Source organism: Salminus brasiliensis, chromosome 20 (genome assembly GCF_030463535.1).
Source record: "Salminus brasiliensis chromosome 20, fSalBra1.hap2, whole genome shotgun sequence".
In the NCBI taxonomy this organism is placed as follows: Eukaryota; Metazoa; Chordata; class Actinopteri; order Characiformes; family Bryconidae; genus Salminus; species Salminus brasiliensis.
Window position 1 is genome coordinate 30,667,370 of NC_132897.1, and position 20,409 is coordinate 30,687,778.

General features: G+C 39.7%; 3 protein-coding genes across 6 annotated transcripts; 1 reads left to right on the plus strand and 2 right to left on the minus strand.

Annotated features, from left to right (window-relative positions):
* Positions 1-1,821: 1,821 nt before the first annotated feature.
* On the minus strand, positions 1,822-8,383 carry unga (uracil DNA glycosylase a). Of its 3 annotated transcripts, XM_072664431.1 has the most exons (7): positions 8,227-8,383; positions 7,410-7,625; positions 4,918-5,013; positions 4,663-4,760; positions 3,331-3,419; positions 3,069-3,247; positions 1,822-2,341 (listed from the first exon to the last, which is right to left on the minus strand). In XM_072664431.1, exons 1-7 carry the CDS (start codon positions 8,329-8,331, stop codon positions 2,201-2,203), a joined length of 924 nt encoding a protein of 307 aa, XP_072520532.1. In that variant the 5' UTR covers positions 8,332-8,383; the 3' UTR covers positions 1,822-2,200. The 3 variants fall into 3 exon arrangements, 2 of the variants coding, with proteins under 2 accessions (XP_072520532.1, XP_072520531.1); XM_072664430.1 differs by lacking the exon at positions 8,227-8,383 and having other exon boundaries at positions 7,410-7,914; XR_011977953.1 differs by lacking the exon at positions 8,227-8,383 and having other exon boundaries at positions 2,257-2,341; positions 2,609-3,247; positions 7,410-7,914.
* On the plus strand, positions 7,529-13,340 carry alkbh2 (alkB homolog 2, alpha-ketoglutarate dependent dioxygenase). 2 transcript variants are annotated; one of them, XM_072664432.1, is made up of 5 exons: positions 7,529-7,718; positions 8,357-8,488; positions 9,372-9,638; positions 10,620-10,818; positions 11,728-13,340. In XM_072664432.1, exons 2-5 carry the CDS (start codon positions 8,440-8,442, stop codon positions 12,038-12,040), a joined length of 828 nt encoding a protein of 275 aa, XP_072520533.1. In that variant the 5' UTR covers positions 7,529-7,718; positions 8,357-8,439; the 3' UTR covers positions 12,041-13,340. The 2 variants fall into 2 exon arrangements, with proteins under 2 accessions (XP_072520533.1, XP_072520534.1); XM_072664433.1 differs by lacking the exon at positions 8,357-8,488.
* On the minus strand, positions 13,084-20,251 carry bcl7a (BAF chromatin remodeling complex subunit BCL7A). The gene is made up of 6 exons (XM_072664434.1): positions 20,081-20,251; positions 18,092-18,173; positions 17,776-17,872; positions 16,199-16,372; positions 15,560-15,657; positions 13,084-15,404 (listed from the first exon to the last, which is right to left on the minus strand). The coding sequence occupies exons 1-6, from the start codon at positions 20,170-20,172 to the stop codon at positions 15,339-15,341; spliced, it is 609 nt and encodes a 202-aa protein (XP_072520535.1). The 5' UTR covers positions 20,173-20,251; the 3' UTR covers positions 13,084-15,338.
* Between the last annotated feature and the right edge of the window lie 158 nt (positions 20,252-20,409).

A 20,409-nucleotide genomic window follows, 5' to 3' on the forward strand; every position in this document is an offset into this window, starting at 1 on the left:
GTTTCCAAATACTGGATGTTTTCTGATTGGCTAGAGGGGCGATACGACACGCCCACTGACAGGGGCTTGGGCCAAATGGGCCAATGAGAGAGAGTGTCATGTAAGGTTCTCCTGTTAGTATAAAAATACACCCCTGACAAAACGCGTATAAATAGTGGTGAACGACCCGACAAAATGAGATTGCAATATTCTGCAGTGCGCAAAACATTTTTTTTTATTGTTTTATTTTTATGATCTGGTAGGACACATGTGAAGATGACCTTAAGATGAGCAAAACTGCTCTAAAAAGACAGCCGTAAAGCAGAACTGAAAATAATTTCTTTTCAGTGGTGGTGATGGGAACCAGTGATGTCTACAATGCAAGTAAATCGACTTTGATACAAAACAGAATGACCAGTAAACCCTTTAGTTATGCAGGAATGCATAAAAATGATTGCAATTTCACTTTCAATATCAATTAAACATGGCCAGATGTAGCTGTAGTTTACATAGTGACTTAATGAAGTCTTAAAGCATTGCATATTATCATGCAGTCAAAGAAGCTGATTCAACCCTTCCAAGAGCTGTACCAGACTCTATAGCACTGCAGAGTTGAACATATCCCCAATTTAACTCATCTCAAATCAGCTTATTCAGTAATTATGACTATTTTACTTAGCAGTGCTTCAGGAAAAAAAATGTTAAATGAATAGTGCATCCCCTTTCCAACAAGCTTGTCAGTCTTGGTTCCTCCCACGGTTTCTTCCTCCAGCTCTGAAGGAGTTTTTTTCCATTTGCCTTTGGCTTGCTCACTACGGGTTTTTGTTTTGTTGCTCTCCTGACCTCTTACCTAATATAAGTCAAAATGTTTGTTTTGATTGCTAACAATAGCAATGCCTTACAGAACTCAAGAACCTTTCCAATTTTTCTAATTTAGTCATCCAGTAGTTTGGGACTATCAAACTGCTAGAATTTCAGGAAGGATGCAGGCTGGCTCAAAGTCACATGAACTCAGCCAACTATTTTTTTTCTCTCAAACTGCAACAGTTGAACGTACTTCAAGGAGACAGAGGATTTTGTTACATCAGCTAACAGACACCTGCTCGTGCTGAGTGACTGGGCAGAGGGAGTCCAATTAACTCCTGTGGCACTCTTAGCCACTGTGAATCTACAATCTCCTGATGGCAGGGCTGCACCACTCGAGAGCCTAGCTCTTAAGCACTTTTATCCATTTTTCTGACAATGACCATTCTGGTTACATTCACTTTCCATAAGAATTAGGGCTATGCATTTTGTACACAGCACTGTGAACTCTCAATCAGTGCCTGTCTTTTGCTTTTGGCATGCCACACCATATCACAAGACCACAGTGGATAGGGACTGAGGAACTGCGCCCAACAACCAGCCAAAATATGCTCAAGAGCAAGTCTAGAACAATGTTTGCAAAGAAAATGAAGTAGTATCAAGTCTTAAAAGATATCACTTTAAATGCGTACAATATTGTTTGTCACATGTCAGAAGTGCATGATTCAAAAAAATGTAATTAAAAAAGATTAATGATTATATCTGGTTTATGATTTTATTTTTTAATGGGTGTAGTTCATGTATTGTTTGAAGCTAGTGCACGCAAGACGAGTGCAGATTACTTTACAGGTTGCATATTTAAAGAGACACTAAGCTTTTTCTATGTAACTTTCACCCTGGGATGTCAGATACAGCCATGTCTAAATGCTTTAGTATTATTCAGTTTCATCAAGCCCAAAACCAAACACACCCTGCCTTTTAATCTAGAGAAATTTCAATACCTGATCCAAAAGCGAAGTAACTACAATCAGCAGAATATAAAATTCAACATATTTATTAATAGAAATGTCCCCTTTAAACACAAAGTAGTAAAAAAAAAAAAGTGCATACGTATGAAAGTTACTTGACAGAGGCAATAAAACTCACCCTTGTTTACTTTAGAGATTGCTGTAACATGTAGAAATATCAGATAATTTGCTCAGGAAAGCAAAAAGACACAGAAATAGTTTGACTCATTCAAAGGAAAAGGAAAAGTACAACAAAAGTTCATCTGGAGAAAAAATATCCAGTGTTTGGTCACCAAAAGAATAGTGTAAAACCACTGATGACCACACAAGCCATCAGAACGAACACGTGAGCTTATTGTAAACTGTAGGACTATTATACAAACCAGCTTAGCCGTCCATGTATACTTGACTCACAGTGCTTTCCAGTCTATTGGTTTCTTTCCTGCTTTCTTCAGTAGCTCATTGGTCTTTGAGAAATGCTTACACCCAAAGAAGCCACGGTGTGCAGAAAGTGGGGAGGGGTGAACAGCCTGGAGGACGTGGTGTCGTTTCTGCAAGACCACAAAAGCCAATATTACAAAGCAACACTGCAAATATCAAACGTTAGTAGACAGTTTGCACAATAATGAGTAATTTCTATCCAGTTACTGGTCTTCCCTACAGTAAAACAAAGAATAATGTCTATACTATTCCACTTGTTGTAAAAGTCCTTTTAAATGCTTCTTTGTTCATATTTTTAATATGTAATTAGGTTACCTAATTACTTCACAAAAGAAAAATTAATAGTAAATAGTGAGATACAACCATGGAGGACTCACCTCCTGCAACACTTTTGATGAACACTGGGTGATGTAGACTAAATACTGAGAGATTATAATAGTAAGTATTATGTGACTGCCACATCATCATCCTTGGGTATTTGTTGATTGTTAGGACAGTTGCGATTTGTAGCGCCCAAAGCGGTTACATTAGGTACATTTGGATTGTGGTATGGTATCAAAATAAAATGTGTTAAATAAAAACATGTTTACAAACAAAAACAAGTATAACTAAACATCAGTTGTCTCATTTGTTTTCTGGTTACAAATTTTGTTTTTGATTCTCAAAACATTTGAGAATTTCAGATGAAAACTAAACAGAAGCCTGTATGCTAATGATAATGGTCAATTACACAGGCTTTTTGATTACTCTTTGAAATGCATTGATAAAAGAAATAAAAATGAAAAACGATCCCCAACCTCTCCAAAACTGAATACTCAAATCATCTCTTAAACATACTCTATCAATTGTGGCTCCCTTCTTCTGAGCATAGGCGCCCCACAGCATGAAGACCACACCTTCCATGTTCGTACTAAGCCAGTGTACAACAGAGTCTGTCAGCGTCTCCCACCCTTGGTCTTTGTGAGAGTTGGCTTGATGTGCCCGGACAGTTAACACCGCGTTCAGCAACAAAACACCTACAAGTCATAAAAAAGACTGTTTTAAGGAATCATTCAGACTAGTAGCGTTGTACAGTTGGTCAGATTTACTTAAAACCTACCTTGCTTTGCCCATCCAGTCAGATCGCCATGACCAGGATGCTGAAAGCCCTCAATGTCTGCCTCTAGTTCTTTATACATATTCACCAAACTGTACAAATGAAAATACATTATACACATCTTTGTAAGTAATAAAGGGTTGCAGAAGGAATTTCTATCCCTACAGTAGGAATAGTATGCCAGTAGCTATAGGAGCGTACAGCAGTACTAATCATTTTGATATTCCACTATGAACAAATTTTTATGGCTAATTGCGGGGAAAAATAAAGACAGAAAAGAACTTTGACCAAATATTAGGCAATATAAAGAAAATACATATGAATACACGCCATCAATAATGGGTAGTGTAGTGCCCCCATTCTGGGCCAGTAATTATCAAAAGAGAGATACACTAACATCTACGAAGGTTTGAGGAGCAGAGCAGCCAGGTGGGTGAGCAATCACCAACAGTGACTGGAGTTCCAGTGGGTGGTTTGCTTGGAATTCATACACTTCAAAAGAGCAGCCAGCCAGCGATAGCCAGCATCATTAAGTTTGGCCAACCTTAAAATATTACGTCAAGGAGTACTCCTGAATTTTTTCTACATTGGACAACATCAGGGATAGAATACGGCTGAATACTTCTCTGTCCTTCTTATAAGGTGGACAGCCCTTGGGGAGTTCATTCAAGGGTTTGACTATAGAATAGTCTTTCACAAAACGATGCTAATATCCTGCAAAGCCCAGAAAGGACTTCAGTTCACTGAGAGTTTGGGGTCGCGGCCAGGTCCGTAGAACACTGATTTTCACAGGGTTTGTCTCCACCCCTTTGCTGAAAGCAATGTGCCCCAAGTTATCATACACCTCCTTTGTAGTATGATTCTCTGCAATGACATGGATGAAAGTGCTATCATTTTCAGCCTCATTTCTAACACAAATCATTTGTAGGGATCTGGTTCAGGAATAGTGACAAGGCAACAGTCTACAAAGATTCCATCTGGTGATGCAGATGTTGTTGGCTGTGTCACAATACCTTAGCTTTGCTATAGCCCTAGTAGGACTCTCCTTTGAGCAGGTACCACCTGCTGTGCTTTGCCTTTGCTAATACTAATGTAAAAGCTATTTGCATACAAAACAGCACCACTTTCTGATGAACATTTCACCTGAAAACAAGTAAACTAGAAATACTGCTTACTGCTAGTTCTGCTAACAGATTATAGGCCTTTAAAGATATATTAATCTATTATTTTTTAAAGAATCTATTAATCATTTAAAAACTAATTCATATGATGCAAAAAAAAAAAAAAAAAAAAAAGAATAAAACGTCAAGACCAATGTTAGATGATCAGAATTACCTTGGAGGTGGTGGAACAGGCCTTTGCACACTGAAGCACAGGCCGTGCGCCTGTTTAGGTCCATGATAGGGATCTTGGCCGAGAACTACAACCTTTACCTGGCAAAGCCAAAAACATCTCATTAGTGGGTGACTGTCCTCCAGTATATGGACGGTCACAGTTTAACAATGCAGAAGACTCATTTCCTTCATTTAAGATCATTCTGTGTGTGTTTCTAATACAGAAATAAAGACTACTTGGCATAGTAAAACTTACATCTTCAATCTTACACATTTGCGTCCAGGTGAACACTTGGTCAGGGGGTGGATAGACTGTGTGTCTCTGCCTCTCATTAGCAATAAAGTTCATTAACTGTTGAGGAAACACACAGAAAATATATCATGTGATTTCTGTATTATTTTAAGAAGGATGTATTCATTTCCTTCTTTTACAATTTTAAAATCATTTTTAAAAAGGGCTTAAATCATAAGTTTAGGTACCCACATGATCAAATATTTAACATTAACAAGGGTCTCGATCCGATCACAAGCGGATTTCCAAAACTCAGTCGTTCACACCTGGCATTTTAAATGCATCTCCTGTGGCCGTTTGTGATTGGATTTCTCATACAGTTTCTGCTACAGGAGGGGCATGGTGCAAGTTAATAAACCAATATTAGTATTATTTATACCAGCCATGAGTGTCATTTTTATCCATTAGTTAGTCTGTTATTGTAGCCTCCTCAGCTAACTTGTGTAGATGCATCAAGATGCATTGCACCCCATTCATACCTGTATTTTGAGCTGGTCACTCATGACTCACCCTAGGTCGCATGTTAATGCCAGGTGAACGTGGCCCAATTTTCACCTTTTTGCAAAAGGCTTCTAGTTGTGCGAGATTCTTGAGCCTCTGTACTACACTGCCCTTTTGAAGTCTTGCCAGAGATTTTCAATAATGTTTAAGTTGGGGGAATGTGAGGGTCATGACAAAACTTTCAGCCTGCACCTCTTGAGGTAGTCCATGTCAAATTGTAAGGCATGTTTAGAATTTTTGCTGTATACATCATCCTCTTCATCTTTAGCTCTAAAAGAAGATGGTATGTTCTACAAAATAAAAAAAATACTGTTGAAAAGAATGTTTAACTTTATGCCTTTTTGGAGTTAAGTTACTTACTGGACAGTATCACAGTATGTGCAGTTTTAAATTCGGACCAGGTGCTAATGTAGGGTTCATTGCATGGATGGTTTAAAGGCAGAGGTCAAATCCCATCTGTATCCAACACAAATGGTGAATATGGTTATTTTCTTGTCTTGTCCTTTAGTTATGGTTTGGGGATTTTCACTCACAAATGGCTTCTAGTTTTGAGTGATTCTTGAGAAGAGCTGCACTGCTCTTTTGAGGTTTATCCAACAGATTTTAATGATGTTCACATCAGGGACTATGAGGGCCATAGCAAAACTAGCTTGTGCCTCTCGAGGAAGTCCATTGTGGATTTTAATTTTGGTTGCTTCAGGATCATTATCCCACTGCACATCATCCTCTTCATCTTGGAATCATTGTAACGTAAGCAAAATTAAATAAAAACATATTGCTTAGAATTTCAGCTACATATGTTTTTTAGACAGCTCACACTGGTATGGCTACAATATCATTGTGCATCCTTAAAATCCCCCACCTTAAATTGTGTACAGGCTAAAGGAACCACTGATGCACCATTTTAGGAGAGGGAGTTCATTCAGTTAGTTGGTATCTAGCAAAAATAAGTTGCCACTGTGCCGTACGGAAATGACATCCACTGGCACGTGCCACTTCACGAATAGCACCGGCCACTGATGCTTGTTAACAAATGGCACCTGTCATTCAGAAACTGGTACATGCCATTTAGGAAAGACACTTGCCAACAACTTCTGTGAGTAAACAAATATCCAGCCAACAGTATGCTGTGAGACTAGAGGATAACCAACACGAACTGTGCAACAACAGATGAGCTTCTGTCTCTGATATACAAGCTAGGAGTGTCTCTGACAACTAGGTAGGAGTGTCTGAGTGGACAGTGAAATTGCACAGTGTTTAATCATTTCAGCTCTGCTGTGTTTGACCTACTTGTGCCACCAGTGCAACACACACTAACACAAAGCACCGCCATGTCAGTATCATTGCAGTGCTAAGAATGACCCACCACCCAAATAATACCTGCCTCAGGGGTCCTGGAGTTAGCTATTGCGTTTACTTTCCAGCAGGTGCCAGTGGTCTAAATGGCCGGTGCCACTGGAGTTAGATATTGCCCCTACTGAACGGCAGGTCCCAATGGTTTAATTGATTAGCCCAAGTACAATGAATAAATAAAAACAAGGACATGTGTGTTTCATAAACATGCAGACACTTTACCATTACTGCAATCGTTCCCATTCAGCCAACAAGTAGCACAAATACATCCATAATATCCTGTTAACCTGTGCAAGTCTAGAACAAGCCACTGGTTTCCACACAGGAGTTGTTGGCAAGTGTCTTTCTTAAGTGGCACGTACCAGTTTCCGAATGGCAGGTGCGGAAAGCAGGTGGCACCAGCCAGTAGCATTAGTAGCTAGTGCCAGATGTTAACAAGCATCAGTGGCAGGTGCCATTCGGGACGTGGCACGTGCCAGTGGATGCCACTTCCTGGTGCCAGATGCCAATCAGGGACTAAACCCTTGCTGCATTTTAAGATCGAGGCCAAGTTCATTTGAAAGCAAGTTTTCACACACAGTGTGTGTCATGAACTCCTGTACCTGTTTAAAATACGGCTTTCCAAACTCGGCGTTCAGCGCTCTCTGCCAGGTTTCCCCAAAGCCGTCAGGAATGGAGCGGGCGGCGAGCCTCTCCAGCGCCGCCTTCTTGTTCCTGGCCATCCTGTCGAGCTGCTCGGGACTGAGGCTCAAACTCAGGTTGGTCGAGTCCGCCGTTGGAGCAGCGTCTCCGCCCCCCGCCTTCAAGCGCTTCCTCGCCTGCGACGAAATCTCAGTGTACTTAGTGGAGCTCCAGGGCCGCGAGAGCCGAAGCACGCTCGAAGACAAGATAAGCAGTTGTCTAATACTAAGGTTAGAGAACAGACCCACAGCCATGACGAACTTCACCTAACCGTCTTCTCCGCTCGGCATTTTTGCACAAACAAATCAATGAGTTTTTTAGCCTGAGCTGTTATAACATACACGCAAGTTATTTTCTGACAATTCTGATTAGTAAAAAAACAAACAAAAAAAAACAATCTTCTAACTGTTGTTCGCTCAGCGTGCGTCTCTTTTGCGAGTGACGTTGGCTTTGTTTACATCCGGGGCACTGTGGATTTCGCGGGAGAATGGAAGGTTCATTTTTAGGCAATCAATGAAATGACTCTAATAAATGAAGTAGCCGCTCTTAAATGATATCAGAAAGTCACAACCGCCAATGAAACATGCCATAAGGCAGCTCGCTCAGTTTCCAAAACTTTTTAGCGTTTGAATTAGCTAGCTAACACGCTAACGGGAGGATACCTGTGGCTCGGCTGCTTCTCTATTAGTTAGTTAGCTAGCTTGCTAGCTCACTAATTCACTAACGTTATTTACTCACTTCATCACACTCGTCCTCGCTTCTAGTTTGCTCCTCAAGGATCCTTTTTTTGCTCGCCGGGGAGAAAAAAGCCTTAATGCTTTTCTGGCCAATCATTCTGATCATTAACTGAATCTAAAACTCCACACAGGATGAACTGACAAGCGGCAACTACAGAGTTCAGACTCTGGACTTTGGTTCCCTAAACTCCCGCCAAATTCAACTAAAGAACCAATGGAAACACGAGCTGCTGTGAGGAACTGCCCAACTCAACATATATGTGGTAATACAATAAGAGGATATAAGATGACTGGCTCATGGAACTCTGTAATACTTTTGTATTAAATGTGTATATACATTTTAGCCTAAAAATAGTGAACGAAGACAGCTAGGTTTTTAGTAAAAATAATAATAAAAAAAAAAACTCAAATATAGGATTCTGAAATTTCTTTAAAAAAAAAGCTAATGAAAATTTCCATCTACATCACAATACTTGGCACATTATTTCATTTGAATTCTGAAGCAAATGACAAAAAACTAGCAGTGCCAATACAAAATAAAATTAATAACTCTACCTTTTTGAAACATGTAGTTGGCTGGTGTCCTGACCATGTCCATGATATATATGACTGTGACACTAACAATTCTACTTGAATTGATTTACTTATGATAGCGACCTCTTATAATTTTTTTTCTTTGATGTAATGCTCACGTTGGGTCTTAGGCAACTCCACCTACCTTTGCCTTTTGTAGACAAGCAGTCAAGGAAATAAATAGAAAAGAATACCTATATAAAGACAGCCTATATAAAGACAGGGTGTTTACTGTGCATATACAATGTACATATGTTTTATGTGCCATACTTTTATTCATGCTGCCTTCAACTCGTTCTGGAAGTACTCACTGGTTAAATATATCGCTCACCTAATTCTCATACTTTGCTCATTGTTTATTTGTTTGTTTGTTTTGTTTTGTTTGCATTAATTGTAAATGTGCTTGCTCAGTGCTGCAAACAGAAAAAAAGTAAACAAAACTGTTCATGTAGAACTACTGACAGGAACTGCTTAAAAAAGAAGACGTAAAGCCTGCATGATTGCGCCACACTACGCATGACTTTGCGATCACAGTTGCATAACATATTATGATGTTTGTTTTCACTTCCGCAGGTGCCAGAATGAACGGACAAATAGCTACATGTATGGAAGAACATAGAACTGAAACCGATGACCTGGTAATACTACATACAAAGGAAACATGTGAGACTGTACTGGAAGAAGATGATGATGATGATGTAGAGGGGGAATTCACTCATCCCATTCCTTGGCAAAAGATTGAAGCAGAGGGTCTGGACTGTGATTATGGCTTGCTGTTCTCCAAACAGGAAGCAGACAGGCTTTTCAACCAGCTAGAGTTGGAGGTGGAGTACTTTACAGGTTTGAAAACTTCAAATGTGTGCTGCTGTGTATTTTAGGGGCTTTGTGTTTGCCCCAGTGCCACATCTGTCCAGGGCCGGAAAAGAGCAAAACTGGCCTTGCTGTCTCTGTGTTGGTAGAATACCTGGATCTAAGGTAGTTCTGTGTATCACAAAAATAAATATTGAGATTTAAACAAACAAAAAAAGTAAGCCAAAATAAACCCAAGACTTTTGTGCAAAAACACTTTAGTGCACATGAGTGTTGCATGTAGCAATATTCAAATTCTGATTCTAACAATTTATTTCCAAAGATTGGGGGACATTCAGGAGAAAAACATTCACAGGACAAAAGAGTTTGATTTATTTTTGTTCATGCTGCCTTTAGTTCATGTTGGAAATATTGTATTTATGAAAAGTGCACATGAATGCCACCACAAACAAGTGGGAAACCTGGATTTTTCAATGAGCCCCAACTTTCCGAGTTTGGGGCGTGTCAACAGCAAAACGCTGACATCTGTATTTTAACATCCAAAACCACTTGAACAGCAAACATGTCATACTTACAAGCTCTAAAGTCGTAAGTACGAACTTCACGGGTGGACTGGAAGGCAGCATCACATACAACAGTGTTGGCAGCCATTTTTCAAATCCCATTCATTTTTGCTATTTCATATGAGAGTTTATGAAATGGGTTAACCACAAAATGATGGACGACTTCAAAGATTTATGACACTGTACCCATATCAGAGGAAGCATGTGTTGGCCTTCACCCTACCAGCTACTTGCCTTTATGTTTGATGGGGTAGTACTAGATTGTGCATGGAATTGGTCAAGTGGACTAATTTGGAAAAACAACTGGGTAAAAATACATAAGCTTCTATTACGCCTTACTGTTGCTTTAAAATGGTCATTATACTGTTGCCATTGTTTCTCAAAATGTGTATAACAACCACCACAGACATTTTGTTTTTTACTGTGGATGTTTTGTTTCTGCTTGAAGGGGACAAAGCTAAGGTGCAGGTGTATGGGAAGTTGTACAGTGTTCCCAGGCAACAGGCAACATACGGGGATGAAGGGCTGATGTATTCTTTCTCTGGAGTACATCTTCTGGCCAGACACTGGACGCCTACCCTGGAGTATATCCGTGACGTTGTCACTAACGCGACAGGGCAGACCTTCAACTTTGTTCTAATAAACAGGTGATGTATTATAGTATGGCTATAATGATACACATTATACAATAGCCAGCAATCAAGCAATTTGTACTGTTTTAAATCTCAGTGCACTTCAACGTTAATATTCTGTACTGGAATTGCATCGAACTTATCCGCTATGCTAACATTTCCACTGATGTTTCCATATGAAATCGTACCAGCACTTTGAAATGTGGCATGTATACTGAATTTGGGGGAAAAAGTGTGTGTAGTTTTCCATTATATAACCATTAAACACTGTTAAAAGTCCCATTAGGAAACTGCAGGGTTTCTTCTGTAGGGAACTGTGGAGGAATCACATGTCCATCATATAGTTTAAAAAATAAAGGTTCCTAAACATTATTTGGCTTGGGTGATAGAACATATCATATAGTTCTATATATCCTATAGGATATATGGAAAAAACATAAAACACACATTTATAAATGTAAATGTAAACCAGTGTTTTCTGAGTTTTATACAGGGGCTAAATAGGGAGTCTTTGGGGGACTATCTGACCATATATTACCCTGCATGTACCACTCCACCGTGAATGGAGGCTGGGCACAACAGCGTATCATTGGAAATGTGAAGGTTTGAATCCGCAGTGATACCATAGCCTTTGGTCATAGAGCACATTCAAGCTGTCCAGTGAAGAAACAAAAAGCTAGGCCTCCCAGCACTAGTAGCATTGAGTCCTAGTTAATGGGGGGTGGATGAGAAGGGAAATTGCCATATTGGGGAGAAACTGAAGAAAATATTTCAAAAAGGCAAAAATGTTTCAGGCAAAATATTTGTATGCAAGTTTATTTTTAGAGACTATAAACTCTTTGTTTGATGCTGCCACTGCTGGCGTCTTTCTAATTTCTCTGTGAATGCTTTCCTCCTGTAATGCCTCTGGTTCTTGTTGTTCAGGTATAAGGATGGCCATGATCATATAGGAGAACACAGGGACGATGAGCGGGAGTTAGACCCCACGTGTCCAATTGCCTCCGTGTCTGTGGGAGCCGCTCGTGACTTCATCTTTCGACACAAAGATGCCCGTGGTGGGCCAGACAAACGCCAGATCAAGCCTGTGAAGCTAGAGCTGGCTCACGGAAGTCTGCTACTGATGAACTCTCCCACTAACACGTACTGGTATCATAGCCTCCCCATCAGGAAGAAGGTGAAAACGCCACGCATCAACCTCACCTTCAGGCACATCATTAAGAATGGTGTGAAGAAGTGATCTTGTTGCTTGAAAGAAAAAAAAAAAAAGCTTTGGATCAGATTTATATTCATTCATCTACAACACTGCATCCAATGCCATGTCAGTTTTGTTTAGTTGGGTATCACACTGATAATTAGTGAGATGTGCATTATAAAATAAACTCTCTTATTCTGTCATTGAGATGTAAACAAGGCCGGTTAGACTGGGTTTGGTGTGAAAATAATGGTTCATTGTAGAGAATAACACTGGATTTCTTTACAGTGGTGATGATGGCTACACCACTAATATAGCCATTCTATTTAATGTCCAAAACCACCAGTAAAGCTACACATACATTTTATATGTAAATTTCAGCGTAAAATAGTGGTAAGTATTTTTGTCTTACAAAGCCTTGCATGTCCCCCTCCGCCATGAAAATATACGATTACAAAATATAAAACATTTTAGGCTATGACTTATGACTGTGATGATGATTGTAAAAGCATTAAACTCTTTCGATGACACGTTTCACTCACCACCACTAAAATTGTCTAGAGCCTTCCAAAACCTAGCTGCTCTGATTGGTCACTTTGTTTACATCCTAATTAGTGAATTATGTAGAAGTTTCAAAATATTGGCTGTATTTCCTGTGAAATACTTGTTAAACTGAAGGCATTTAAACTTGATGTGCTGTGCCCTAGAAGTTGGTGCAGTTGTGTAGTCAGCAAAAGCACTTTAACATCATTTAAAACTTAATCCAATATGATGAGCAGTGTCTGCATGTTCTTTTGTTCATGTGATAAAATACTGGTGTGTAAATATTAGTTGTAAAAATGTCAAAATTTAGTTCTACTTATTTTGGATCTGAAATAAAACATGCAAATGTGTTTCCACCTAGCGTTTGGTGTAGGACCTGCAGGTCCTGTGGCTGCAGAAATCCCACATAGGAAGCATGTGTTGGCAAACCAGCCTGCTTATTAAAAGGGACCCAAGCTCCCTAAACTACACCAAACTGTACTCACGAACAGGCTTGTGATAGTACTAATTCACTTACTAGTGATAGCAAAAAAAGAAAATCAAGGTTAATCAAAGGATACGTATTTATTTTTTTTATAAAACCAAAAACTACATGTGGAATAAATAAATGAAACAACCATACTTCTGTACACATTTCTAATGCAGAGTGAAAAATCAAAACAATATGGTCCCAATGAGTACATTTTCGCTAAAAGGTTCAAAGATTGAACTCGAGAAGGCAATATTTTGGCGAAAAACTGTGGCAAAAAACCAAAAAGTGTAATAACGAAAATGTTATTGTATAAATATATACATATTTTTGCAAGCAGACATAATCCGAGTGATTTTTTTTTCCTCTAAAAGTCATACTTAGTGTTTATACGCCAGCACTGCTGGACTGAGTATGAGGTATTTGCACAGCTGTCTATCCATAACCTGCCTGTTATAGTCTAATGAAAATCACTTAGTTTTCCCCTTTGGACAGCTACACAAGCCTAGTCATGACGGCAGACGCTTGCCAGAGAAAGCAAGACAAAATACTTAATGAATCAGATGGGTAACAACGGTCAGAATTAACATCAAGTTGAGCTTTGTGGGCTTTTGGGAGGTTGTAGTGCTGTTGAAATGGTGACCTGCATTTCAACGCTTCGTTTTGTAACTCCATATTTAGCGTCACAGTTTAAACTGCACGTTAGTGGGTGTATGGAAAGAGTGCCGCAGCGACAGAAACGATAGTGTGAGAAACACAAACGCGTGAACATGAACTAAAATAAGCTTATTTCATTTCAGTAACTCAAGGCACACAGCCAAAGCAGGACGTATGCTACAAGCTAACTCACTAACTTACAGTCTTCACAGTAGGACGTGTCCGAGCCGAGCGCACGGACAGCTTTGAACCTAGTGCCACTCACTTACTCACTCACGTGACCTTATCGTCTGTTTTAACTAGTCTAGCTGAAACTTCTTACAGAAACAAGAAAACTAAACACCTCTTCGAACTACAGCAGCAGAACCGTTCTTTTTCAGCGCGACTAACAGTGTGTTGACCCTCCTGAGCGAAGACAAAAAAAAAAATACATGTTGGTTGCTTTCAAACAGCAAGTGGCAGTCGATAGCGGTGATGACTACATGAAATGAAATGGGTTCTGTCTATGGCAGTCACGTGCCACTGTGGGAGGGGACCCCGACACGATCCTTCTAAACACAGGGAGCTATGGTGGGCCATTTTAGATTTTAATCCAAACTTCCTTTAGATCACATTCAGTTTTTAACTAGTAAAATATTAACACTAGCACAAAACTAATGTAATGTAAATACAAACAGATTTCATTTCATTTTTTGTTATTAATTTAGTAATTAAGAAACATTAAGGCTTTTCCCAGTGGATCGCTAAAGCCGTTTCCTCATGCCTATATTGAGAACCCTGGATCTAGGCTGGATATCTCTGAGGAGAATAAACGGGATTTAAAGAGGCCGTCGTGATCAACCAAACGCCACTGGATAGTTACATGCAAGCTAACGCCACACAGCAATTAAACACCACTAAACTGCCATTCTCAACAAATCAGCAAGGTGGTTTGGTTGTTGTGGCAGTAGCGGAATACAGTTTGAGTAGTTGTTATTTAGTAGTGTTTAAGTTTAGTAGTCGACTAACTTTTATGCGACGTTCTCTCAATGTGCAATGTTCACTTGCTATTTGCATGTGAGTGCCCCCCTCCCCCCTCCCACATTTAGACTGTTCCCAGCCTTGTTAATCAGAAAATCCATTCATTTGTCCTTGTACAAAAATCCAGCTTAGTGCCAAACGTCCTAACATGACACCATACTACTTCAGAGGTCCATTTACGTTAATGGGTTAAAATAACGTATGAACCAAATAGCTACAGTTCAACTGGAAAAAACTGAAAGTTTGTTTAAACTAGTCCCAATCACGTTTCACCCTTATTATTATTTTTCTTTTTAAATAGGTTTTTAAAATTGTATGCATTAAAATCCAAAATGGCTTTCCACAGAAAACAGCAGGAGGAGATGTTAGGACAGGGCAAACTGTTCTAGCATCAGTGCAATGTTAATCCCTGTCCTCAAAATCTCACAGCTTGATTCTGCACTCCCACCCCCTCCCACACCAAGCAGAATGAGGCCAAACAATCTCCACATTTGGCCCCTATCCGTACTGCAGAGTGACTGTGTTTTAGAGGGAGAAAAGGCAGCAGATGAACAGAAAGATGTACAACTTAGCGCTTGGAGTGAAATTACTCAAAAGGTATACAGGGAGAGGAAAGGGAGATCACTAGAGTGTAACAGTTGGCAAAAGACATAGTTAGTTTTCTTCAGAGGAAGAGTCTATTTTGCCTTTCTTGCTAGGAGGAGCACCATCTTCCAAGTCCTGCCAGACAGAAACAATGGGACAACAAATCAGGAATGATACAGTGAAACAGACCAAATCCAAAATAAAGACATGTATATAGTAACGGTTTAAAATCATTGAAAGATCAATGACTAGTAACAGGACAGGCAACTGGATTTATCCCTATGAGTTACCTGAGCAGCTTTGGAGGAGTCTGTGAAGAGTTCTTGTTCTCCCTGTGATTTGCCGTCCCTCTTGGCTGTTGTTGACTCTGATGAGGAGTGATTTTGTCCTAGTAAAAGGATTAATTTAATTAAAACACTGCTTGAATTGCCTTCACACATTTGACATTACACTCCAGGCCATAAATAAAAAATTCAGTACCTCTACAAATGTAAAAACAAAAAATTATATTATATTATATATATATATATATTTATTTGGCAGTCCAAGTATAGACTACACAGCTTAATAATCACATCTGCATCAAACTGCCCTGATTTAGGTAATCAAACTTATGTGGTTTCTGACACTGCACACTGAAGATTACATTTTGTCTGTACTTATGTCACGTGTCATAATCCACAAGTCCGTTTGGTTTGCTGTTGAACTCAAGTGTGTAATGCTTTAGGCGTGCAGTTGTAGTTCTCGCCTGGTAGCTATAAGCTTCCATTACCTTCTGGCTACAACAGCCGCAAAGCTGTAGTGCATAAGCAGAGAAGTAAACTTCAGATAGTAAAACTGTCTTGGCTGATGGGACATTTGGGGTAAAGGGGATACATGGTTTTAAAAGACTGCTTTAAGATGAAAAGAACCCAGTCTATTCAACTCACCAGTCTTGCTGTCCTGTCCAGACAAAGACTGTTTGCTAGGGAACTGGTCACTCTTGGTTTCGTTGCTGTCGCTCTGAGACGCTGCCATTGGCTCAGGGGTGGGGCTTGTATTGTTACTGGTCTCTTGCTTTAAAGGGGAAGAGTCAGCGATGGAACTCTGGTTACTGTTATCATCTGTGAAAGAGGAAAAAAAACCGCAAGTTAAATACATCACTGACAAGATGGCTTTTACTCATACAGGCTAGAACAAAATCATGATTATGGCAAACACTGTAGAGATGAGCTCAAGCCTGCATATTTCCTTGCTTGTCAGCTCCCTCAAGTGGTCAGACAGAAAAAAAAGGTTCTGATAACCAAAAGCTGCTTGTGTGTAGGCATACCTCAATTGTACTTCACAGTACAGTACCATTTGGACAGAACTAGTTTGCCATAGAGAGGTGAGGCACGGCCATTTAGCCACAGGCTGGCTAATGTTAATGAATAATAAATACAATCAAATACAGGAGTGGAAGCAGCTAGTTAAGCTACGCATTACTGTCACAAAAGGTCTATAATCCTGCACCTGGGCAATAAACAGTCTTGATTTGAGCCACAGTAAAGAAAACTAAAGCTTAGAGTACCTTCATATTAAAGGAAAACTATCCAAAAATAAATAAATAAACAAATGCGTTTCAAACCTAAAGCACCTCATTACACAGCTTTCATTTTAAAAGTTTTACTAAATGTAAAAAAAAATAAAAAAAATCAAATTGTTAGATTACTCTAATGCAAGTGTGTTAAGAATTAATTCTCCAAAATAATTTTTAAAATATGGCAATTATTTAAATATTTAATACTGCAATATTGTATTTTCTTAAACACAGTGTGCACTTAAGGGCACTATTCTGCAATAAAATCCTTTAGTATTAACAGCTTTACAATCAAACATCAAATCTCAACCACAAGACACTAAAAATTCAAATTCAATTAAAAAAGAAAGAAAGTGCAACACAGTTAACAATGTAACAAAATAAGTCACTTCCCAGAGGAACACTAGAGCAAGTTTTACAGTAATGCTGTGTGTGTGTGTATATAATTTCTTGTCGAAAGAACACAAGGGGCTGGGAAATTGATGGGGGCCACAGAGGCAGAACTTAATGTATATGGTACCTTAAAACATGCAACCTTTTAATGGTTAAAAAGACTACGCTCTGACTGGACAAATGAGGCATAAATGACACATAGTGCTCACAGACAATACATCTGACTTTTTGTGGACTATACATGTATAGCATTTATATAGCCCTAGTTCATATACTTGCTTTCAAGTTCTTAAATCCAAAATCCTTAAAGTTTTCTTTTAAGCATACAAGTTGTAGACTAAGCATGGAATACTGACGTCAATTCAGACAATTTTTAAGACCTACAGTTGGTTATAGTTAGAGAAGGTAAAAGAATCCATCTTAACATAACAAAACTAATTTGAAACTTAGGCCAAGAGATCTATTTCCTTATCACTCTGAAAGTCTCTCCAAATTCAGCCGCCCACATGTTGTAAAACAAATAAGACAAGACAATTTGACCATTTGTGTCATTACCATGCATGTCCATCATTCCAGGAGAAGAACTGTTCTCTGGTGTAGTGACTTCAGAGCCATACTTGTCATCCTTGCCTTTCTTCTTGTTCTTGTTCTTCTGCAAAAGGAAACAAACTGAATGTATTATCTCCTACACAGGTTGCAAAGCTATTGTAGGCAAATGAAACACCTTTAAATAAAGCATATTTTTCACAGCCGATGTGGTGTGTAATCAATCTGTGATTTATGTTTGTGTAGATAATGTATGGAAAAATAAATAAATAAATAAATAAATAAAAACAAAAAGTAAAAATGGCTTCCTTTATTTCTTACTTACATCATCAGACTTAGGTTCCATCACTGGCACCCACTTGTAGATTCGCAAAGATGTGTCGCCAACTGTCACCCATTTCTTCTCCCTGAGGAATAGATCGGTCCCGAATGAACAGTTTTAACGGTCTGAACCCTCAGCGGAATTGTGACAACAGTTTGCCCATCCACATCTAGACACCTTATAAGATGCCCACTGTTTGAGATGGACCAATATCTCAAACATGGAACGCACCTTTATGGGAATTGCCGGCCAATGCCAATATCAAACATTTTAATGTACATGTCTGTCAATACTCATTACCAATACATAACCATAACTCTGGAAGGAAAACTAATTAAACTAAACATAACTACAGCCCTTAAAACAAAATGAAAAATAGATACTGACTGTGAATATTAAGTCTACTAAATTACTGCTTTCATAAAACACTCTAGTTTATTTGGTGCTAGGCATCACCCTACACTGGGACACAACAAACATCAACATCCCACATTATTGAGATACTACTGTATCATCCTGCAAAATATGAACATATCGTCTGTAAACAGATTTTCACTGTAAGCCAAGTAAGAGTAAACAAACAACTATATCACACACACACTCTATACTGGAGGTGGGCAATATCAATATTTTTGATATCAGGGATCTCACCAGTGCTGAAAGAAGACTGATCAGCATGTCTCACTACAAAGGGCGTAATTAGCCCTGTTTGATTGGGTGGAGTGTAAAACTCTTGAATAAAACTAACTAACTAACTAAATAACCGTAAGGATGGGACTTATATATAGGATTTATATAGCTAGCAAAACAAAAAAAATATATAGTCTTAACCGATCATGCTAATTATCGTGCTTCGTTAAAATGATGCCGATACATCTTCCACCATATCGCCCAACCTTACATTATACATTACATAGAAAACTTTCCTACCCAGCCCAGTCACATGAAAACGCCAGTTTTTCTCAAAAACGTATCTCTATGGTGTTTTTTTTTTATTAAAAGGTTGTGTCCTTCAGTGCTAACTTTGTTCTGAAACAAATAAATATTTAATACATCTTTTAAACCGTGTGACTCTCTCTCGCACACCAAACAGGCCAAACTCGAGAGGAAGATTAGCTAAGTGTTTAAGAACAGCCGGGGCTACTTCTCTAAAATAATGTCAAATCCCGAAGCTAATACAGGGTCAGATTTATTATCATCATCATCATCATCATCATTATTATAAAAATCTCGAAATAAAAAAAAAAAAGTCTAGAAATAAAAAACTATGGCAGCTTTCATTTTGTTTCCACTCATTTCTGAACGGCCTGGTCGTAAACGCCAGAAAATGATCCGGTTTTTTCCGCGTCCGTAAAGTTTTAATACAAATCCTCAAAAGTTTCTTTTTCCCAAACTGAGCGTTTCTGAGCTGAATGGGTTGTGTGGGGCTGAGTGGAGGAGCGTTAGCCGCAATGTGCTGTGTGTTGTGTTCAATGCGTGTCTGAACTCCCCCTCCCCCTCGACCGCTTTCTCCTCCGCCTGCAGCTCAACTCCGGCTTTTAAACCCCGGGAACCCGTTAAAAACTACTCCCGCTCTGGAGCGCCGTCGCCGGACGCTGAAGTCAGTCACCGGGCGGATAACGGCGTTTCCAACGCCGAGCCTCCGAGCTGCTGGGCTCAGCCGGCATTACAGACAGGCTTCATGTGACTGCAGCGAAATGGCTTCTAGGTTCAAGCCCACATTAAAATTTAATAGAAAGAAAACGTTCCCTCTGGCCGAGCAAACCGGTCCGAAAGCCGTCGCCAGCGTCGGTAACCGCGCGGGGAAGCGGGGAGCACACCTCCGAGGCGGCTGCCTAACCGGAGTGGAACTGAACTCGACCAAAAAAGCCACTCTTTCGTTTCATTTCATTGTTTCTCGTCGTCTTCTCCTCCCTCCCCCCTCTCTCTCTCTCTCTACGAGCTTGGTCTTTTTTTCCCTGTTCGTTAGCGCCCACGTTCGCTCGCTCTTACCATTTTCGTACTTTTTCAATGGCGGCCATAACCCGCTTGATGTCATCTTTCGCCCTGCTCCGGGTCTCCGCGCGTACCGACCTGCCCGACATTACGGCTGTTGGTGAAATATCTTTTCAGCTTCGCCGGCTTGCCTGTTTAGACACAATGCGAGCACACAGCAGAGGACGGGCGGGGGGAGGCGGCGTTGTACAAACGAGTCGTGAACGAGTCAGTTCTTTTGAATGGGTGCTTCTGAACAGGCTGGTCGAACCGATTCACAAGAACAACGGAATCGTTAAGCCACGAAAGCGCGTGCACAGAAGACAGTATGATAGAAATATGAGCCA

Coding starts and splice junctions, on each gene's coding strand:
- bcl7a (XM_072664434.1), bottom strand. CDS start 20,172: ATGTCGGGCAGGTCGGTACGCGCGGAGACCCGGAGCAGGGCGAAAGAT. Junction 18,174..20,080: donor ATTGAAAAAGTACGAAAATG/GTAAGAGCGAGC, acceptor TCTATTCCTCAG/GGAGAAGAAATGGGTGACAG. Junction 16,373..17,775: donor TGGAATGATGGACATGCATG/GTAATGACACAA, acceptor CCTCTTTCACAG/ATGATAACAGTAACCAGAGT.
- alkbh2 (XM_072664432.1), top strand. CDS start 8,440: ATGGAAACACGAGCTGCTGTGAGGAACTGCCCAACTCAACATATATGT. Junction 8,489..9,371: donor CCCAACTCAACATATATGTG/GTAATACAATAA, acceptor TCACTTCCGCAG/GTGCCAGAATGAACGGACAA. Junction 9,639..10,619: donor GGAGGTGGAGTACTTTACAG/GTTTGAAAACTT, acceptor TTCTGCTTGAAG/GGGACAAAGCTAAGGTGCAG.
- unga (XM_072664430.1), bottom strand. CDS start 7,742: ATGGCTGTGGGTCTGTTCTCTAACCTTAGTATTAGACAACTGCTTATC. Junction 3,248..3,330: donor GACTGGATGGGCAAAGCAAG/GTAGGTTTTAAG, acceptor TATGACTTGTAG/GTGTTTTGTTGCTGAACGCG. Junction 2,342..3,068: donor AGGGAGCCACAATTGATAGA/GTATGTTTAAGA, acceptor GTGGTCTTGCAG/AAACGACACCACGTCCTCCA.